The 19,061-nt window shown below is 33.1% G+C and overlaps 1 protein-coding gene across 1 annotated transcript; it reads left to right on the top strand.

Annotated features, from left to right (window-relative positions):
• Positions 1–10,673: 10,673 nt before the first annotated feature.
• On the top strand, positions 10,674–14,371 carry LOC121778224 (O-fucosyltransferase 10-like). Its single transcript, XM_042175538.1, has 10 exons — positions 10,674–11,109; positions 11,718–11,796; positions 11,906–11,973; positions 12,221–12,309; positions 12,445–12,642; positions 12,768–12,972; positions 13,049–13,216; positions 13,329–13,496; positions 13,571–13,761; positions 13,836–14,371. The coding sequence occupies exons 1-10, from the start codon at positions 10,807–10,809 to the stop codon at positions 14,014–14,016; spliced, it is 1,650 nt and encodes a 549-aa protein (XP_042031472.1). The 5' UTR covers positions 10,674–10,806; the 3' UTR covers positions 14,017–14,371.
• The last annotated feature ends 4,690 nt before the right edge of the window (positions 14,372–19,061 follow it).

The raw sequence follows: 19,061 nt of genomic DNA, 5'->3' as shown, positions 1-19,061 counted from the left end.
CCCCGGTTCGTCCGTGACGCCCACTCGCCGGCCCGCTAGTGGGGGTCGTTTTTATCCAAAAAAATATATTTTTTTAAAAAATCAGGAAAATTTCGAAAATTAAAAAAAATCTCAAAAAATATACTAGCAGTTTATAGCTGTTTTTTGCAAATTTTAAAATTTTTTAAGCCCTCAATCACTTCTATAAATATCAAATCATTTCCACAAATTAATCCACCATAAAAAAAAACTCTATATTCTCACTCAAACACTCTACATTCTTCATCTCAAAACATTATTCTTTTCTCAAATTTAATCAATTCATGGATCCATTTGAGCAAATGCGGCGAATAAAAAAATCAAATACCCTGAATTTTCAAGTATCGTTGGAATCCACAGACTAAAAGTTCGTCGGAGCTCTCTCCCAAATTTGAAATAAAATCCTTCACCTCCCCAAGTCTATCGCTGTGAATTTTTGTTGCCTCAAGCTTTGATCCCACGGAATAAGACGTCGCAACTGATGATATCTTCTTCTGCTTCTTTGAGTTTTGAGATTTTGAGTTTTGAGAATTTTAATTTAGAGAGAGTGAGCAGAAGATTTTAAATTATGTATTTTTTATTTTTTTAGGATTTTATTAATGTGGTTTTTTATTTTTTTAGAATTTTAAGTTGTAATTTTATTTTATTTAATGAAGTGTGTTTTTATTAATTGAATTTGTTGGAAATAAAAATAAAAAATGAAATTGAATGAATAGTTAAGGGATGAGATGGTTAAGAGATGGAGGGATGCAGGTGCGATATCTTAGTTAAGAGATGGAGTGAAAAGTACAGTGGGTCCATGAATAGTGAAGAGATGAGACGGTTAATAGACGAATAAGAGGCAGCGTTGCGGATGACCTAAGGGGGACCTTCTTGACATGACTCGGAAAAAGTACCGGTGATATTGTTTTAAATATACACGTGACGGGGCGGGGTATTGAGATGTGATTCGGGCAGTTGGTGGCTCCTTCGAGAGTTATGGGTCCTCCTCCGTTGTGGGTAAACTGGAAACCCGACTCTGTGAATCCGTTTAGGATTGAAAAAGTGGTGGGAGTGGGACTTGTGAGTATGAACAATGATGAATTCTGATATATGTAGTCAAAAGGAAAAGTTTAAAGCATTCAACATATGGGTGATAAAGCTAAGTGCATATTAGCTTTGTTATGATGAGGTTAAGGTGGTACAACAATCCAAAAAAGTAGCATCAAGATGCTAATTAAATCTAGGCTTTTTGTGATATAGTATGTAGTATGTGTACATGTATCTTATATTGGAATAATTGGAGTTGCTTGAAAGAGTGATACTGCAAAGTACATTGTAGTAATTGGGGAAGCCACTTTTTTCTGTTCTTTTTTTCATTTTTATATTTTTCAGAATCTAGTAAACTTTACTAGTACTTGAAGTAATGAAAGCAAATCACATGCTACTACTATTCATGATGATTCCACTTAAGAGGCAATAAAACGTACAGCACCCACAATTGAGGTGAAGCACCATATATCTTTTTTTCCGAACGTGGGATTTCATTGAAAACAAACAAAAAAAAAACAAGAATGAAATAAGGGATTTGTAGTCCTACACGTATATATAAAGGGTTGTTGTCGGCCGCCGGTTCAAGAACAGACAGTCTTACAAGTAAATTTACAAATTGCGTGCCAGAAACTAAATGTTTCTTATTTATTAGGACGAAGGAAGTCCAAATAATGTAGTCAATGTGCTCTAAGAGCATCAGCAATGGCGCCCGTCCCGGCGGACGTCCGCGCGGGACGTTCGCCATTGTGCAAGGTCGCGACGGATACGGATGTCCACTGCGGACACCGAAGTTCCGCGGATGTCTGTAGCGACGTCCGTGCGGACGTCCGCCATTGCGGAGACACGACGGACGTCTGTGCGGACGTCCCAATTTTTTAATTTTTAATTTTTTTTGGTTTAAAAGTCTATGTATACGGCTCGTTGAACTTCATTTCATTCACACCACTTGTTTTAACAAGTTTCTCTCTCTAAATTTCTTTTAACCAGCACAATATGAGCTATTATTTGGCGGATGAGATATACCTTATGTGGTCCGTCTTTGTGAAGACGATCAGATGCCCCACAGAAGAAAAGAAGGTCTATTTTGCGAGTCGTTAGGAGGCAGCGCGCAAGGATGTAGAGCGGGCATTTGGTGTGCTCCAGGTTCGATGGGCGGCAGTAAAGGATCCAACACGGTTGTGGTATGTTGATAGCATTGCCGAAATCATGTACGCATGTATTATCATGCACAACATGATTGTCGAAGATGAAGGTCCAGCAATGACTGATTGGACCAATGATGATGCTGATGCTGCGGGTTTAAGCCACGGCGTGGCCACTAGCAATGTACGCACATGGGGATACCCCACGACGAATTCGATCGAGTCCGTGCATTTGCCGACATGCGCCAAAAACAAGCTCATGTTCGACTCCAGAACGATATTATTGAAGAAGTATGGCAGCGGAGGGGTCGTCGTTGATGTAGTTTTTAATTATTGAAATGTAATTTTTTTAATTTGGTGAAATGTACTTTTCTTTTTTTTATTTAATGGAATTTTTTTCCCTATTTGTGTCGAAATTTTAATTCCGTAAATTGTTTAATTCCGGAAATTGTTTAATTTGTGAATTTGTGAATTTTTATTATTGTGAGAAGTCCGTCGGGATGTCCTTGGTGATGTCCGCCACTGTGTAGTGGGATGTCCGTATGACGTGGCAGGAGGTGTTTTTGGGATGTCCACGGAGATATCCGGCGGGACATCCGTACCACTGCTGCTAATGCTATAAGACATCTAATAAATCATTTTCGTAATGCAATGTTCAAGAATTATTTAGTAATCCAATCAATTTTAGCTAATCAAGTTAATCATGTCAAACATATTCCAAAGTACATCTCCAAAATAGCTTCCCAAATAAACAAATCAAAATTCTAGTATACAATTCTTAATTTTCGAAGAGACATGTGGGGGATATTCATTCAAAAAGATTAATGAAAGAGAAATATAACTCATTAGTATTCAATTATGTCTAGCTGTCCTTTCTATTAGACCCAATAGATTTAATAGAAGCAACTAAAGTGATCAAAAAGATCAATTTTTTAGTGATAATAAAATCCTTACAATTTAGCCGTGAATTCCGGCGGAAAGCGAAAGTGCTAATTTTAGCATGGAATGGGCATTTCGCGGCCTTTAGCCATAATCTCATATAGTCATATTCCCCCGCCCAAGATAGTCATGACATTTTTTTATACGAAATTTAAGAAATTGATATATTAAATATTAAAGTTGGGCGAGCAAAATAAGAAAGAAAATAAAGTAAGAGAGATGATGAGCAAGTAAAGTAAGAGAGATGATGAGCAAGTAAAGTAAGAGAAATTGAAACGACATGAGTTTTAATAAATAATTAGTAGAGTAAGATAGAAGAATTGGTAAAGTAAGAGAGATGAAGAGAAAATTTGGTAAAGTGAGAGAAATGAAGAAAAAGTAGTGAAGTAATAGTGAATTATGGTTCAACTTCCAAAATAAAGGTTGAAAAAGTTTCTATTTTTAAAAAATCGACCAAAATGAAAATAGATTCAATTTTTAAATGGATCGTGGAATCAGAGTATACAACTGTGTATAGTTTCCACATGGACTAATAAACTAATTTTAAGAAATGTAACAACCACCAATTTATCAATAAATGAGTTTTCATTTAATAACACTACATATAAAGCAGATAAAAATGACATAGAGAAATAAAATATCATAGGACTTCAATTTCATTGACTACTTAATAAATATAATAATATTATATACTTAGTTACTTTATTATATGCTCACTACTCTAGTCTAGACCTTATATTGAATCACCTAGACCGTGAATTACACAGTACAATCGACATGTCTGTCGAATTAATACTATCACACAACTCCCAAAAGCATTTAAGAATTAAAAAAAACCCTCAATATATTATAGCCTTAAATATTGATTCTATTGCATTAAGGTATCAATTATTCTCTTAAATAGATTAATATCGCATCCATATTTAAATCAATCAATAAAAAGTAATCCACAGTAATTTAAAAGCACAAGAATAACAGGAGTAAAATAGCACTCAGACATAAAATGGAGTACTAAAAGTTTTATTTTTTGGCAATAGATTTTATTTTTAGATATATATACACTATTATATATGAAAGTAACAGTGAAATCCTTTATCTCAATATATGAAAAAAAGTAAAATAGTTTATGCATTTTTTTTATTGAAACTAGAATGTAGTAGTAATGTAAGAATGTACTAGTTGTAGGCGTAGTAATATAAGAATGTAGTAATAATGATTAAGTATTTTTCTATTATATTATCTTTTTATTTTTGTGTTGTTTTCCTTTTGTGTTATTTTTTTTCTTATCTGGTTTCTTGTCATTAAATATGTAGAGTGAATTACAAAAACAATCCATGGACTATGCGTTTATCTCGCTCTTAGTCTCTGGACTTTCAAAATATCCCCAGACAACCCTGGACTAAGCGTTTATCTCGAAAATGATCATTTTTCACTGTTTTGGGTCGAAAATACCCTTTTGAGCATTTTGGCAATTTGGTCTTTTTACACTTTTAACATTTTAAATATGATATTATTTCAGTGATGTACTAAATCTGATATTATTTCAAAATTATCATTCTTCTTCCATTTTGCCATCATTCACTTTGTTTCTTTATTTCAATATTAGATTTAATTTTATAAAATTAAATTTTAAATTTTGATTTTTAAATATCAATAAATTTTTATTAATTATTAAAATTACTACTAAATAATAAATTAATAGTTTTAATCAATATTTGATAGTGTCTAATATTTAATCAATAAAGTATGACGACGCCTTAGTTTTAATCAATATTTAATAGTTTTAATCATAAATAGATCATATAACACGATTTATTCTGAAATAAATACGCATCTAATGTAAAACTAATATAATTTTAGTTTATTAATTTGATTATTTTCAAATTAATTCTAGTTAATTTTGATTGTTTTCAAATTAATAAACGAAAATTATATTAGTCTTACATTAGATGCATATTTATTTCAGAATAAATCGTGATATATGATCTATTTATGATTAAAACTATTAAATATTGATTAAAACTAAGGCATAGTCATACTTTATTGATTAAATATTAAACACTATCAAATATTGATTAAAACTATTAATTTATTATTTAATAGTTATTTTAATAATTAATAAAAATTTATTGATATTTAAAAATCAAAATTTAAAATTTAATTTTATAAAATTAAATCTAATATTAAAATAAAGAAACAAAGTGAAGGATAGTAAAAAGGAAGAAGAATAATAATTTTGAAATAATATCAGATTTAGTACATCACTAAAATAATATCAGATTTGAAATGTTAAAAGTGTAAAAAGACCAAATTGCCCAAATGCTGAAAGGGTATTTTCGACCCAAAACAGTGAAAAATGACAATTTTCGAGATAAACGCTTAGTCCAAGGTTGTCTGAGGATATTTTAAAAGTCCAGGGACTAAGGGCGAGATAAACGCATAGTCCAGGGATTGTTTTTGTAGTTCACTCGTATGTAAAAACAAGTAACTATGTTAATTTAATTTTGGAGATGATAATTTTTATATTGGAAAAATATCAATTACTACATCTTCCTTAATAAACGTGAAGGGTAATAAGTAAACTAAAAACAATTAAAATAGTTAAATACCTTGACATTGACTTTTTGTTTCTTTTACTGGTAATTGGTGGTAAGTGCATAATATTAAGAGAGAATATCATTTTTGGTCCACGAGCTTTGCCAAAGTATTATTTTAGGTCCGTGAACTTTGAAAATATCATTTTAGGTCCGTGAACTTTGAGTTAGTATCATTTGAGATACCTTTTACTATTTCTAAGTTTTTTTGGACGAAAATACCCTCAATACCTTAAAGTTTATATATTTTTAATAAATTTATCATATATTCATATTTTTTTATAAATATCTTTACAATATATTTTTGACACATTTTCTAAATATAATTTAACCTTAAATATTACCACTTAAAAAATTGCTTCTTCAATTTTTTATATTAATTTTTTAAAAATTGAATAATGAACTTTTCTTTAATAATAAAAAATTGAATAAAGATCTTTTCTTGAATGTCACAAAATTAAATGATAATATTGAAGGTCAAATTATATTTAGAAGATTTGTCAAAAATATATTGTAAAGATATTTATAAAAAGATCTTTATTTAATTTTTTATTATTAAAGAAAAGTTTTTTATTCAATTTAAAAAAAATTAATATAAAAAATTGAAGAAGCAATTTTACTTGCATGTCACAAAATTAAGTGATAATATTTAAGGTCAAATTATATTTAGAAAATTTGTCAAAAATATATTGTAAAGATATTTATAAAAAAATATGAGTATATGATAAATTTATTAAAAATATATACACTTTAAGGTATTGAGGGTATTTTCGTCCAAAAAAACTTGTAAATAGTAAAAAGTACATCAAATGATACTAACTCAAAGTTTACGGACCTAAAATGATACTCTAGCAAAGTTTGTAGACCAAAAATGATGTTCCCTCTAATATTAATACATAGATATTTCTCTTTATTTGACGGCGACAAACATACACAGCTAAAATTGTACTAGTAGAGATATTTACACTTATTAAAAATATGGAGAAATAATGACCCAACATTTATTGATAAATATTTTTATGCCAAAGTCGTATTACGTATTATCTCTCCCAACTAGACTAAAAGTATTTTATTATATCATTGTAAAATTTATGATTATATACTCAAATAAATCTTCATCACAAAAACAGAAACAAAAAATGACAATAATATATGATTAGTCGCTTTCTGAAAGTTTATACTATTAAATTGAAACGTGATAAATTATTGTGGTTGTAATTAGTATACTTATCTAAGTTTTAACGGTTCTCGTACAACTATTAATTTATATATACGTATAAAAATAGATTCTTTTGAGCACATGTTCACCGAAAGTCATTTTTGTCTATTATGCTGATGAGGGTATCCGCAACTGGTGGCGTGGCCGGCCCGCGGTTCGTTCCTCAGGAACGAAATTGCGGAGAAACGCGTTGCTGCCGGCCGTTCCGTCCCCATCCCGTTCCCAGCTCGTCCCGTGGATCGCGACCGCGAGACGCGGCACGCGACGTCTCGCCACGCGCCGAGGCGACGTGGCGAGCTCCCAGGCCATGTGTGACGCCCACTCGCTGGCCCGCGAGTGGGTTTCGTCACAGTGACGCAATAATTCATTTTTAAAAAAAATTGCAACGGTAATGTTACCGGTTTTTTTTCCGTTTTAATTTTATTTTTTTTAATCCCTAAACTCTATAAATACTCCTATTTCATACTCATTTCACTCACAAACACACATCTATTCCTCTCAAATCCTCTCTATTTCCACCCCAATTTTCATCTCAAATCAACTCTGTTTTTTTTTCTCCCAAATTTAAATGGATTCTTTTGAACAAATGCGTCAAATAATGGAAAAATCACTTGAAGAAGATCGAAGAGAGAGGAGGTGGAGGAAGCCGCGCCGCCCCAACGACGCTCCCGTACGTACATCCATCGTAACCAGGAGGAAGCCGCCGCAAGGTTAGTACGCGACTACTTCTGCGATAACCCGGTTTGGAGAGATACGTACTTCCGTCGCCGTTTCCGCATTGGGAAACCGCTACTTCCCCACATAGCGAATACTTTGGCAGCCCGGGAAGAGTTCTTCTAGGAAGGGCTCGACGCGGTCGGCCGTCCCATCCACACGACACTGCAGAAATGTACTGCAGCAATCCGTCAGCTTGCGACTGGATAAACGACCGACATGTTCGACGAATACCTACACATCGGAGACACCACTGGGAGAATGTGCTTGCTCAAATTCTGCAAAGGCATCCGGGCAGCATTCACCGACGAATTTCTCCGGAGGCCAAGCACGACCGATTGTCAGTTCCTGCTCGACCTTCACGAAACAGTGCACGGATTCCCCGGGATGCTCGGCAGTGTCGATTGCATGCACTGGCAATGGAAGAATTGCCCGGTGGCGTGGAGGGGGTCCTACACGAACGGCCACAAAGGCACCCACTCAACCGTTATACTCGAGGCCGTTGCCGACTACCGGCTTTGGATCTGGCACGCGTACTTCGGGGTCCCCGGGTCGAACAACGACGTAAATGTGCTCCACCAATCCGACCTCTTAACCGAAGTTTTGGATCGTAAAGCGCCGGCCATCAACTTCGTCGCCAACAACCGGCTTTATAAAATGGGGTACTATCTCGCCGACGGCATCTACCCGAAGTGGCCTACATTCGTGAAGACGTGCAGCAGGCCTGCGAACCCAAAGCAAGCTCTTTTTGCGCAGAAGTAGGAGGCTGCTCGCAAGGATGTGGAGAGGGCGTTCGGGGTTCTCCAAGCGCGCTTCAACATCATCAAGTCCCCGGCTCGTAGGTGGTTCATGGAGAACATGGTCGACATCAGGTATACGTGCATAATCTTGCACAACATGATTGTCCAAGACGAAGGACCTGAGGCGGGAAATTGGTTCGACCCCGAATCCCCCGGAAGCTCAACCGCAAGTAGTCCGCCTTGAAGTGGAGCGCACCCGTCTATACAAGAACGGTTATCTATTCGTGCAAGGACACGCAACTCTAGTGCCACACCCAACTCCAAGAGGATCTAATTTTGGCGGATGAAATTATTAAATTGTGTACTTTTATTTTTTAGGAAATTATTAAACTATGTTTTTTTACGAATTTTATGTTGTAAGTTTATTTTATTTAATGAAGTGTGTTTTTTATTAATTGAATTTGGTTGGAAATAAAATTAAAAAATGAAATTGAATGAATAGTAATTTAAGGAACGGTTAAGGGACAGATAAGGAACGGAGGGTTGCAGGTTCCGTTCCTTAGTTAAGAAATGGAGTTAAAAAGTACAGTGAGGCCCGCAAATAGTAGTTTAAGGAATGGTTAAGAAACGGTATAGCAACAACGTTGTGGATGACCGGAAGGTAATTTAAAGAGAATTTTGTTCTTATCAAGTACAATTAATTTTATCGTTAATGTAACAAGTCAAAGTGTCATTAACTCTCACAATAAAATGCATCAATTTTACGTATCCAGTCAACCCAATAATCCCTAACTTGGTAAGTCGATCTCCAACCAAGGATTACTTAATTTGGATTAAAACAATGTCAATTTCTCAAATGTCAACTATCGTTAAAAAAATTCAGATAAGAACACTTTTTAATGCTATTAAATAATTATACCACCAAAATTTTATAAAATGTCTTTATTGTTAGTGTTTCAACTAAAATTTGGAGACACAAATAAAAGTGTTTTTAAAAAAGCAAAAAAATTAAGATAAGTAAAAAATTTAGATAATTTGCCCTCAACTTTAGGACACTTTCTTTTGCCTGCTAAATTATAGTTATGTTTAAAAATTTCTAGACGGTTATTGTGTCTCAATTTTCTTGTTCCTAAAATATAAGTTTTTTTTAGTGTATTATTGTTTGCTAGAAAAGTAATATTGGCGTGAATTATGATTCCTAATAAATTACTTTTTGTATGTCTGAAAATATTGAGAAAAGTTAGTTACGAGTTTGAGCTTATAGTTAAAAATTAAATTTAATTAAATTATCAATTGGGAACAAATAATAGTCATTATGTTATTATTATTAATATTATTAAGATTCATAATATAAATAATTACATTATAATTTCTTTATAAGCTATGCATAAACACAAGAATAATAATAAAAAGAATAAATTAAACTAATATAATTATATTTATTTACTACTATGATAATTAAGTATACTATATTAATATTTTCTTAATTACCCTCTTGGTGGTATAGTAATTGTCATACTTGGTGATAGACACAGAAGAGATTAGCTTAAAGTGTTAAATAGATAGATAAAAGTATAGTTGGCTATATTAATGGAAAGAGAACAAATGCAGATGAAGAGAAATTAAAGATGGATAAAGTTATTAATGAGTGTTTATTTTTTTTCTAAAAGAGGAAATGTGACATCTACTCTACGACAAAAACGTAATTTATGTTAATGTAATTTATAACATAATAATAACAATAATAATATTAATATTAATTATTATTAAGTTCTTCTAAGTTGCACCAGTGATAGTCACCCAATTGGTAAAAAATGGCAAAGCGGAAGGCAAAAAGTGGGTGAATCACTGATTATGAATGTGTGCTACAAAGCGTCATCTAAAGATGTTCAATTATCCAAGCCTTTGGATGCATTAGATTATATTTTTGAATTTTTTAAAATATTAAGTATATCACAAAATTAAAGATTACTCCCTCCGTCCAGATAATTTGTGTTATTTCACTTTTTTATCATTTTTGGTAATGGACCTCATATTCCACTAATTCATTTCTACTTCTATTTTATTATAAAAAACTAATATATAAAAGTAGGATACATATTCTATTAACTTTTTCAACTCACTTTTTATTACATTTCTTAAAACATGTGTCCGGTCAAATTGAGACGAAATATGTGGGACGGAGGGAGTATTTAAAAAAGGGTGAAATAAAAAATAAAGTGACAATACCATAAATAATTAAAGGTCTAATTTGGTGTGTGGTGCGACAACTCTTAACAAAATGAAATCGACTCATTTTACTGTTTGCTCTTTCGTTGAAGAAATGTTTTGAAACATTGAAAGCGCCATAAGCTCTCTCTTCACTCCTATAAATACCACCAAGAAACAGAGGATTAATCCCACATTGCATGGCGTTAACGTGCACCACCGAATCCGCCGCCGCCGCCTGCAGAGGCCGCCGGAGGCTCCACCTCCACTGCAAGCACCGCCAAAGAAAGCCCGTCTGCTTCCTCTACGCCGGAATATTCCACAAAAGATACCTTCTTTTCTTGACAATTCTCTACATTACCGGGCTGATCACCTGCGCCGTCCCCCTGCTCAGCCTCCTGCAGCCTCCGCCGCCGCCGCCGCCGGGAGCACTCTACCGCAGCCAGGAGCTTTTCCTCAAGCTCTGGCCGGAGATTCAGTCGGAGAATTCCTCCACCGTTGAGGTATTTCATTGTTAATCTTGCTCTGATTTAATTTCAAGATTCGATTTTTAAATGTGTGTACTTGGTTTGGTTCAAACTTCCTTTTCCTACTTTTTTTGATAGTTACTGTGGAATTGCTTTTTCACTTTATGATAAAGCACATTTGAGTTGAGGAGAGAGTTTCTTTAGAGTTCAATTCAATATTGATTTGGGGAAGGGTTTGCTGGAAAAGATCTGATTTTTTTTATTTGTTCATTTTTTCCCTATTGTTTCTTGAGTCCCCTGTTTAGTTTTGTATTTGTGGGAATTTTTTAAACATTTCTTTGCTTAACTTATTTGGTCGTAAGATTCTGGGGATTTGGAAACATGTTGGGAAATGTCAACAGTTCATGCGGCATGTATAAGTTTTGAAGTTGGAATTTGTGAGCATGTTATTGGGATTGTGGAGGTGATTTTATAATGAACAAGTCAACTAGACCACTTTATTTTGTTGCTCTTTGTTACTCAAGCCATTTAGTTGAGGATTTACCACTGTATTGCCAAGCAAAATGTCAGTTCCTCTAGGCGTTGCATTCGAATTCCTTGAAGTGGATTTGTTAGTTGTTAATTAAGAGATTCATTTGATGCAGTTGGATAATCTATGGAGGTATAGAAGAAAGCTGAAAGAGAAAAAGCTTTGTCAAAATGGTTATGCTCATCAACAACCTGGTATGTATGTCTAATGTCTGTCTAATACCCCACAGTTTGTTGATATTGGGAGATGGATTCAATGTTCTTCGTTTGTTTGACATCTCGTCTTTCTGTATCCTTCCATCAGCCTCCCCTGGGCTTCAGCGTTATCTGGTGATAGAGGCTAATGGTGGCCTTAACCAACAGCGCTCATCGGTATGGAAATTAGGCCCTATTCGCATGATCTTGAATCTGATTGTTATGTCTGATTAGGCTTCTTGAAATGTTGCTCATTCTCATAACCAACAGAGCTATGAAAATAGATAGATAACCAATCGCTGCCTCTCATGAACGACGTTATTTCCAGAACTTGAGAAAATGGGAATCGACGTCTTGTTTTTATTATGCATCGCTGGTTCACTTTTAGTAGTAGGCCTTAGCTATCACATTGTTGCACCTACAGATTTGCAATGCGGTGGCTGTTGCTAGAATGCTCAATGCTACTCTTGTGATCCCTCACTTTGATGTTCATAAAGTCTGGAAAGACCCAAGGTAACTTCCATGTTCTTAAAAAACCACACTCGAGTGATTTATGAAAAGAACAACGTGATATACGTTGCTGCTAAATGAGCATCGCGCCTTTGTACTAACTGTGCAATTTATCTCTCTCATTTTGTACTTTTACAGTAAGTTTGCTGACATTTATGATGAGGATCATTTCATATCCTCCCTAAAAGATCACATTATGGTGGTTCGTAACCTACCAGACGAATTGATGGAAAGCTACAATTCTAGCATCAGCGCCATCCCAAGCATTAAAGTCCCAGCTTGGGCGCCTGCTCGTTATTACATGGATGAGGTTTATCCCGTCTTGCAAGATACCAGGTATGTGGTACTAATTCTTTTTTCTCCTTTGAAAATTGGCATGAAAAATATGGAATATGTTTAATCTTAGGATGTACTTTTGTTGTGCTGCTTTTGTATTCACCTCATGCTATCTCCTTGTGAAGGGTCATCCGGATCTCCCCTTTCGCTAACAGATTGTCGACTAGCATTCCACCACACATTCAGCATATAAGATGCCTAGCAAACTATAAAGCCCTGAGGTTCTCATCAACCATTACGAATCTTGCAAAAACGATTGCCAATCGAATGACTGATAAGAGCTCGAGTTATGGAGGGAAGTACGTTTCAGTTCATCTCCGATTTGAAGAGGTAAACTCTTTTCCACTCTGATTAACCTATGTTAAAATTTCTTAAGCCTGACCACTTCAACTGGCCTCCAAAGTAGGACATGGTGGCTTTCTCATGCTGTGTGTACGACGAAGGAGAAACAGAGAAATCAGAAATGGAGGCAGCGCGTAAAAGGGGTTGGGGGAAAAAGTTCGCGCTCAAAAATCAGATTTCTGAGGCTGGTCTGAACCGCGTAAATGGAAAGTGCCCGTTGACACCAGTGGAGGTTGGTTTCGCTTCCAAATTCTGTTTCTGATCTTTTCTTTCTTAGACAAACGAGTAGAAAAGATCGTCACATTTAAATGATACAAGCATTCAAAAACATGTTGTCAGGATAGGTTGGTTTGATGTTGAGAGGCATGGGATTTTCGAAAAACACTCCCATTTATCTGGCATCCGGCAGAATATACAAGGAGGATACATACTTAGAGCCTCTTCGAACGATGTTTCCACTTCTCGAGACTAAGTGGTCACTTGCTACTGCTGATGAACTTGCTTCAGTAAAGGTAAATCTTCACACTTCTTTCCCAAAATGTTTGTTTAATTACGCGTAATTGCAAAGATTCGCCTCGTGTTGTAGGGCTATTCTTCGAGGCTTGCAGCTGTGGACTATATGTTATGCTTGTATAGTGAGGTATTTGTGATCACTCAAGGTGGAAACTTTCCTAATTTTCTGATGGGCCAAAGAAGATTCATCTACAACGGGCACGCCAAGACCATCATGCCCGACAAGACCAAGCTCGTAGTCCTACTACAGAACACGACTACTAGGTAATATTGATCCACATAGAACTCTTTTCATTATAATGATAAATCCATGGACTAAACAGATACTTGGTTTGCAGTTGGGAAGTTTTCAAGGATGAAATGGATACGATGCTAGCTGAAAGTGATCGGAGGAGCATAATGGTGCCTAGAGCTAAAAAGTCGACAAGAAAGGGTTCGATATACTCGAATCCTTTGCCAGAATGCAGGTGCCTATGGGAATCACAAAACTCTACCACAAACTCAGATTTCTTCTTATAAGATGCAAATACAAAGGTTGATGCTTTATATGTTTCGTTCGCTCTAACATCGCCTCGACTTTACAAGAAAAGGAGTGATCTTGCAGAGGGTGAGTGAATGCCTAAGGTTAGAGGTTGAAGGAAAAATTGTAGGAGGTGTAGACATGATCCAATGCAAAGGTTTTGGATTATTATTGTTTAGGATGCTTGTGGAGTTGGATTTATTTGTGTATGTTTCTAGTGTATGCGAGTACATATTAGTCTTATTTGTTGAGGCCATCTTCATTTAATTCCATAGCTCTATTGTTGCTGGTAAAGAATTAAAGTTTATTTGTTTCAATAGGCTGTCTAAGACTTGGTATAATTTGAATTTTCATTTAGCCATGGCCAATGAATATTAAGGACAAGATAAATTTTGGAGAAAGATATATACAAATGATTAAGAATTAAATTATGATAAAATTTGGTGTGAGGAGCTCTACTTAAATATATACTCTTTCCACTAACTTATTCACCTTATTTTTCGTTATATTTTTAAAACTCGTGTCATAACTAAATAGGACTCCTATTTCGAGACGGAGGGAGTAGTATAACACCCGTGCTATGCACAATCCATTAATTTAATTTTTTATTAGTTGAATTTTTAAAATTAAACAAATAGTATAATATAGATATACTACTTTCGTCCCTTAGATATATGTCATATTTCTTTTTTCGTATGTCCTATAGAAATAGTTCATATTCATTTATGACAACATTGATCTCCTTCTCTTTTGCTTTATCATTCACGTGTCCCACCATCCACTACATAAATTTAACTAATTTTTCTCCATATCCATTTATGGCAGAGCTGACCTCATTCTTGTGCTTGACCTTGATTTTGGTTTGTGTCTTGATCTTGGGATCCCTCTTTTGGTGGGTTAAGCCTTTGGGTGTCCCTGGTGGGTGTTGTGCTTTCTGTGTTACTCCCTCTGTCCCAACTTAGATGATACACTTTCCTTTTTAATTTGTCCCAAATAAGATGACAAATTTCTATTTTTGGTAACCTTCTATTTCCAATTAATACATCCAACCACTTTTACTTACTCCAATTAAAATATTCAATTCTCTTTCTCTCTCCATTTAATACTTACACCCACCTTTTATTTTTTCCAATTAAACAAATTAACCAATAACTCTTAAAATCACGTGCTGACTAAGAAATGTATCATCTTAGTCAGGAGGAAGAGAGTAGTTCTTATCTTATTTTTTTCTCTTATTGATTTTGGGCTTTGTGTTTCTTGTTTCCTCTTTTGGGTAGGTTCTTGGTTAGGTTTGCCTTGGCTGTTTTTTTGTGCTTTTTTATTGGGCCGTTTTAGCTACTTTTGGGTAGGTTCTTGCTTAGGTTTGCCTCGGCTGTTTTTTGTGCTTTTTTATTGGGCCGTTTTAGCTATTGTACTTTATCTCGCCACAGCTGCATGCTCGAGCATTTGTTGTTTCATAAAAAATAAAATAAAATGAAAGAAGTACACGAAGACTCAGTATAAAATAATGTGTTGTGAACTTGTGACTGATAAGTAATTCAAATTTAGGTGACTAAAATTCAAATACTGGCCTAAAAGTGAATAGTACAACCTAATTAAAAGAAGTCCACGAAGACTCTAATATTGCTTTCGCATTAAATAATAACTAGTGTTAACCCACGTGCGATGCACGATGGATATTTTTTCATCATATAATTTTAAATTAATTGGTTAACTAAAATGAGAAACAATATAACTATATAAGATTTAAAAATATAATATATAATAACAATTTAATAATTAGATACTCCTCAATTCATTTTACACCTAAAGACATAAAATTAAACATATTCAAAATGGAATCAAGACAAACACAATTATTTGGACAAAGATGAAGAGAATATATCAAGCGTTGACAGTTTTGAAAAATATGTTTAAAACAATCCTTCATATAATTACAAAAAAAATGTAAATCACACTTTTAACAAAATAATGAATCGATAACTCATAATATTCAAAATGTCAAAATTATGACCATAAAAAAATTCGAATAATAACATTATATTAAAGGGTTGAATTGACATTATTACATTATGACTTTTTAAATGTTGGAGCATTTATCTTTCTTAAACGTGGCTTATTGAAACATGAAACATCTATACTGTGTTTTTTATGCAACTTTACAATTCTCAATACTGCAAATTTTCTTTTTGTAAAAATATATGTAATATATTTATTTTACTCAGCATGCTCACCTATAGATAAGATAATTAGATTCTTCACATAAAATTAGTTGTATTTCAAAACAATTAAGTGCTAAATCCTAATTTCAAAGTATTATTAGTAAACCAAAATCTGGTAGCAGACTATTTTATTTTGTTTGAACAACTAAAAGTTTGATCGACTCAATTTTGCTAGGTTTAATTATCTCATTGCAAATATACATATATACTTATAAATACATGAATTTATTAATTCATCATAAGTGATCAAATATATTTTTGTGACACCACTTAATATAATTATAGCGCTAGTGACAATATAAATACACAAAAATAAAAAATTGTGTAAATATGAAGATAAATATTATGCATATTTCGAGTTAAGGATGTTACAGTTCCTACCTCTCCAAGAATTATAGTAAGAAATATTGGGATAAAATTCTTAAACCATATATACACGCGGTACTCTAACTATTGCTATCAAAGACAAAAAAATGAATGAAATGGAAATTACAATAAAAATTATAAAATAAACAGAACTATTAAGTCTAGTCGAGAAAAACCCTATTTCCGCAAGACAAATTACATCACGATTAGTGCTCTCAGATTGACATATTATCCTCGAAGATGAAACGACTTCCTCCTAACGTATATTGCATCTCAAATCCGCTAGGCACCGATGAACTTGATGGGGCTCCAAAGATTGAACAACACAATGGTCCTAAAATGTACAATAAAATGTTGATAGCTTGAAAGAGAATAAAAAGTGCTTTTGTTGGTGTGTAATTCATTCACAACTCAATGCTTTTTATAGGCAAAAAAAAGGACATGAGAGATCATAAAATTAAAACAGGATAAATTATAAAATTAAGACATGGAGGTTAATTTGATAATCAATTGCATATTAATTTAATCATTTTGGAATTAATTTGATCACAATAAGAAATCTTAATCACGTGAATTCATTTACATTTACAATAATATGAAACGTAGGAGTATATAGTTATTGACATATCATGGCCTCAACAATGAAACGGTCGTCATACACAAATATTAGTACACATAATTAGTATTCTTTCTCACAATTAATTAGCTATGGTGTTGTAGTATTCATTCTCATAATTAATTAGTATTAACTAATTAGCATGGCCTCAATATCTTAGCCAAGCGTTTAGTAGTATTCATTCTCATAATTAATTAGTATTAACTAATCAGCATGGCCTCAATATCTTAGCCAAGCGTTTAATGAAAAACGGTTAGAATATTTAGATAGTCATATCATTTACACTTATATTAGATAATATAACTAATTGCAATGATACCTAAAATTTATAAATATTCAAAACTATGCCAAAAACTCACCTTTTATACCCGTGCTATGCACGGACTAAGATATTTCCAAAACATTGATAGTTAGTTTTTATATAATTGAGACTAAGATATTTCCAAAACATTGATTGTTAGTTTCTATATAATTGAAACAAAATTATAAACAATATTATTATTCAAAAATTATAAACAAATGAGCATAGCATATAATAGCAATGAACAAAATGAGTAATCAAATTTTAAGTTATATGAAGTTAAAAATATTTACAAATCAATATTAAAACATAATATTCAAACATTAAATTATAGATAGAACTTTCAACCTCATCCTTGAAAACTAAAATCCTTATCAATTCTAAAACCTTTTTTATGACAACCAAGAATGCTACAAAACCACCACAGACAGTATATGTTGTTTTCGGCCCACCTAATTGTTGCATATAATAACCGTGAGACTAAAAAATAAAGCAAATTTACATCACACAAAATAAAAATAAAAACCTAAAGAATGTATAATTACCACTTCTCCTAATGAGATTTAAGATATTGTTTATCAAAAGCTATAATTTAAGATTGCACTGGCTCCTAATCGAGTCTCATTTCATTGCAATATAGTAACCCTATACAATAAAAACCCAAACCTTGAAACCTAAATCATAAACCCTTAACTTTAAAATATACTCATCATGACCAACAAATGAGTCAAATAGCAATAAAATTCTCACTCCATCCCAGTTCAATTTTACTTTGTTGATCACTTATTCAATTTTGAGGGTTTTAGATATGTATTCGATATCTTACACTGGGTCGGCCTACGTGATAATCCTTATTGATAGTAGATGTTTTTTTACCTGAATCAAGCATCGATTCACCCAATGATATTATTTACTGGAGTCGAAGTAGTGTTTTGTTGAAGCTAGACTTGTATTCTATCTAATCAAATAATTGTGTTTCACGGGTGCAAGGAATGGAATACTATACGAAGGCTCAAATAACTTATTATATTAGATGTTTTATTACTTTTGAATTATACATAATTTAACATTAGTATAGTTGTTATTTATAATATTAAACCAAACAAATAATTAATTTAAATAACAATCTTTACTAATTTTTAAGTGAATCACAACTAATTTATAAATAATAAAAATTGTCAAACATGAATAATAGTGTATTGTTTAAAAAATAAAAAACTAAATCAAATTTGAATTTCTTAATTATAGTGTTTTGTTATAACTAATTTGTTTCATATTTAACATTAAATGTAACTAAGGAAACATAAGAGTACAAATCTCTATGTTGAAATCTCTAATTACAAAACTACAGGCAATCCTCTAATTTTTATATTGATCAAGATTAATAGTGACCATTCAAAAAGTGTACGAAATCTCCATTAACATTAATGATGGAGAATTGAAACTAAATCAAATTAGAATTTCTTAATTATAGTGTTTTGTTATAACTAATTTGTTTCATATTTAACATTAAATGTAACTAAGGAAACTTAAGAGTAC

This window comes from Salvia splendens, chromosome 19 (genome assembly GCF_004379255.2).
Source record: "Salvia splendens isolate huo1 chromosome 19, SspV2, whole genome shotgun sequence".
In the NCBI taxonomy this organism is placed as follows: Eukaryota; Viridiplantae; Streptophyta; class Magnoliopsida; order Lamiales; family Lamiaceae; genus Salvia; species Salvia splendens.
The sequence above is the reverse complement of the archived record's forward strand: the minus strand, read 5'-3'. Positions and strand labels throughout refer to the sequence as shown.

What these genes read in the sequence shown, in the direction of transcription:
- LOC121778224 (XM_042175538.1), top strand. Translation starts at nt 10,807, where the DNA reads ATGGCGTTAACGTGCACCACCGAATCCGCCGCCGCCGCCTGCAGAGGC. An exon ending in AGAATTCCTCCACCGTTGAG is followed by an intron (nt 11,110 to 11,717) that starts GTATTTCATTGT and finishes CATTTGATGCAG; the next exon opens with TTGGATAATCTATGGAGGTA. An exon ending in AAAGTCTGGAAAGACCCAAG is followed by an intron (nt 12,310 to 12,444) that starts GTAACTTCCATG and finishes GTACTTTTACAG; the next exon opens with TAAGTTTGCTGACATTTATG.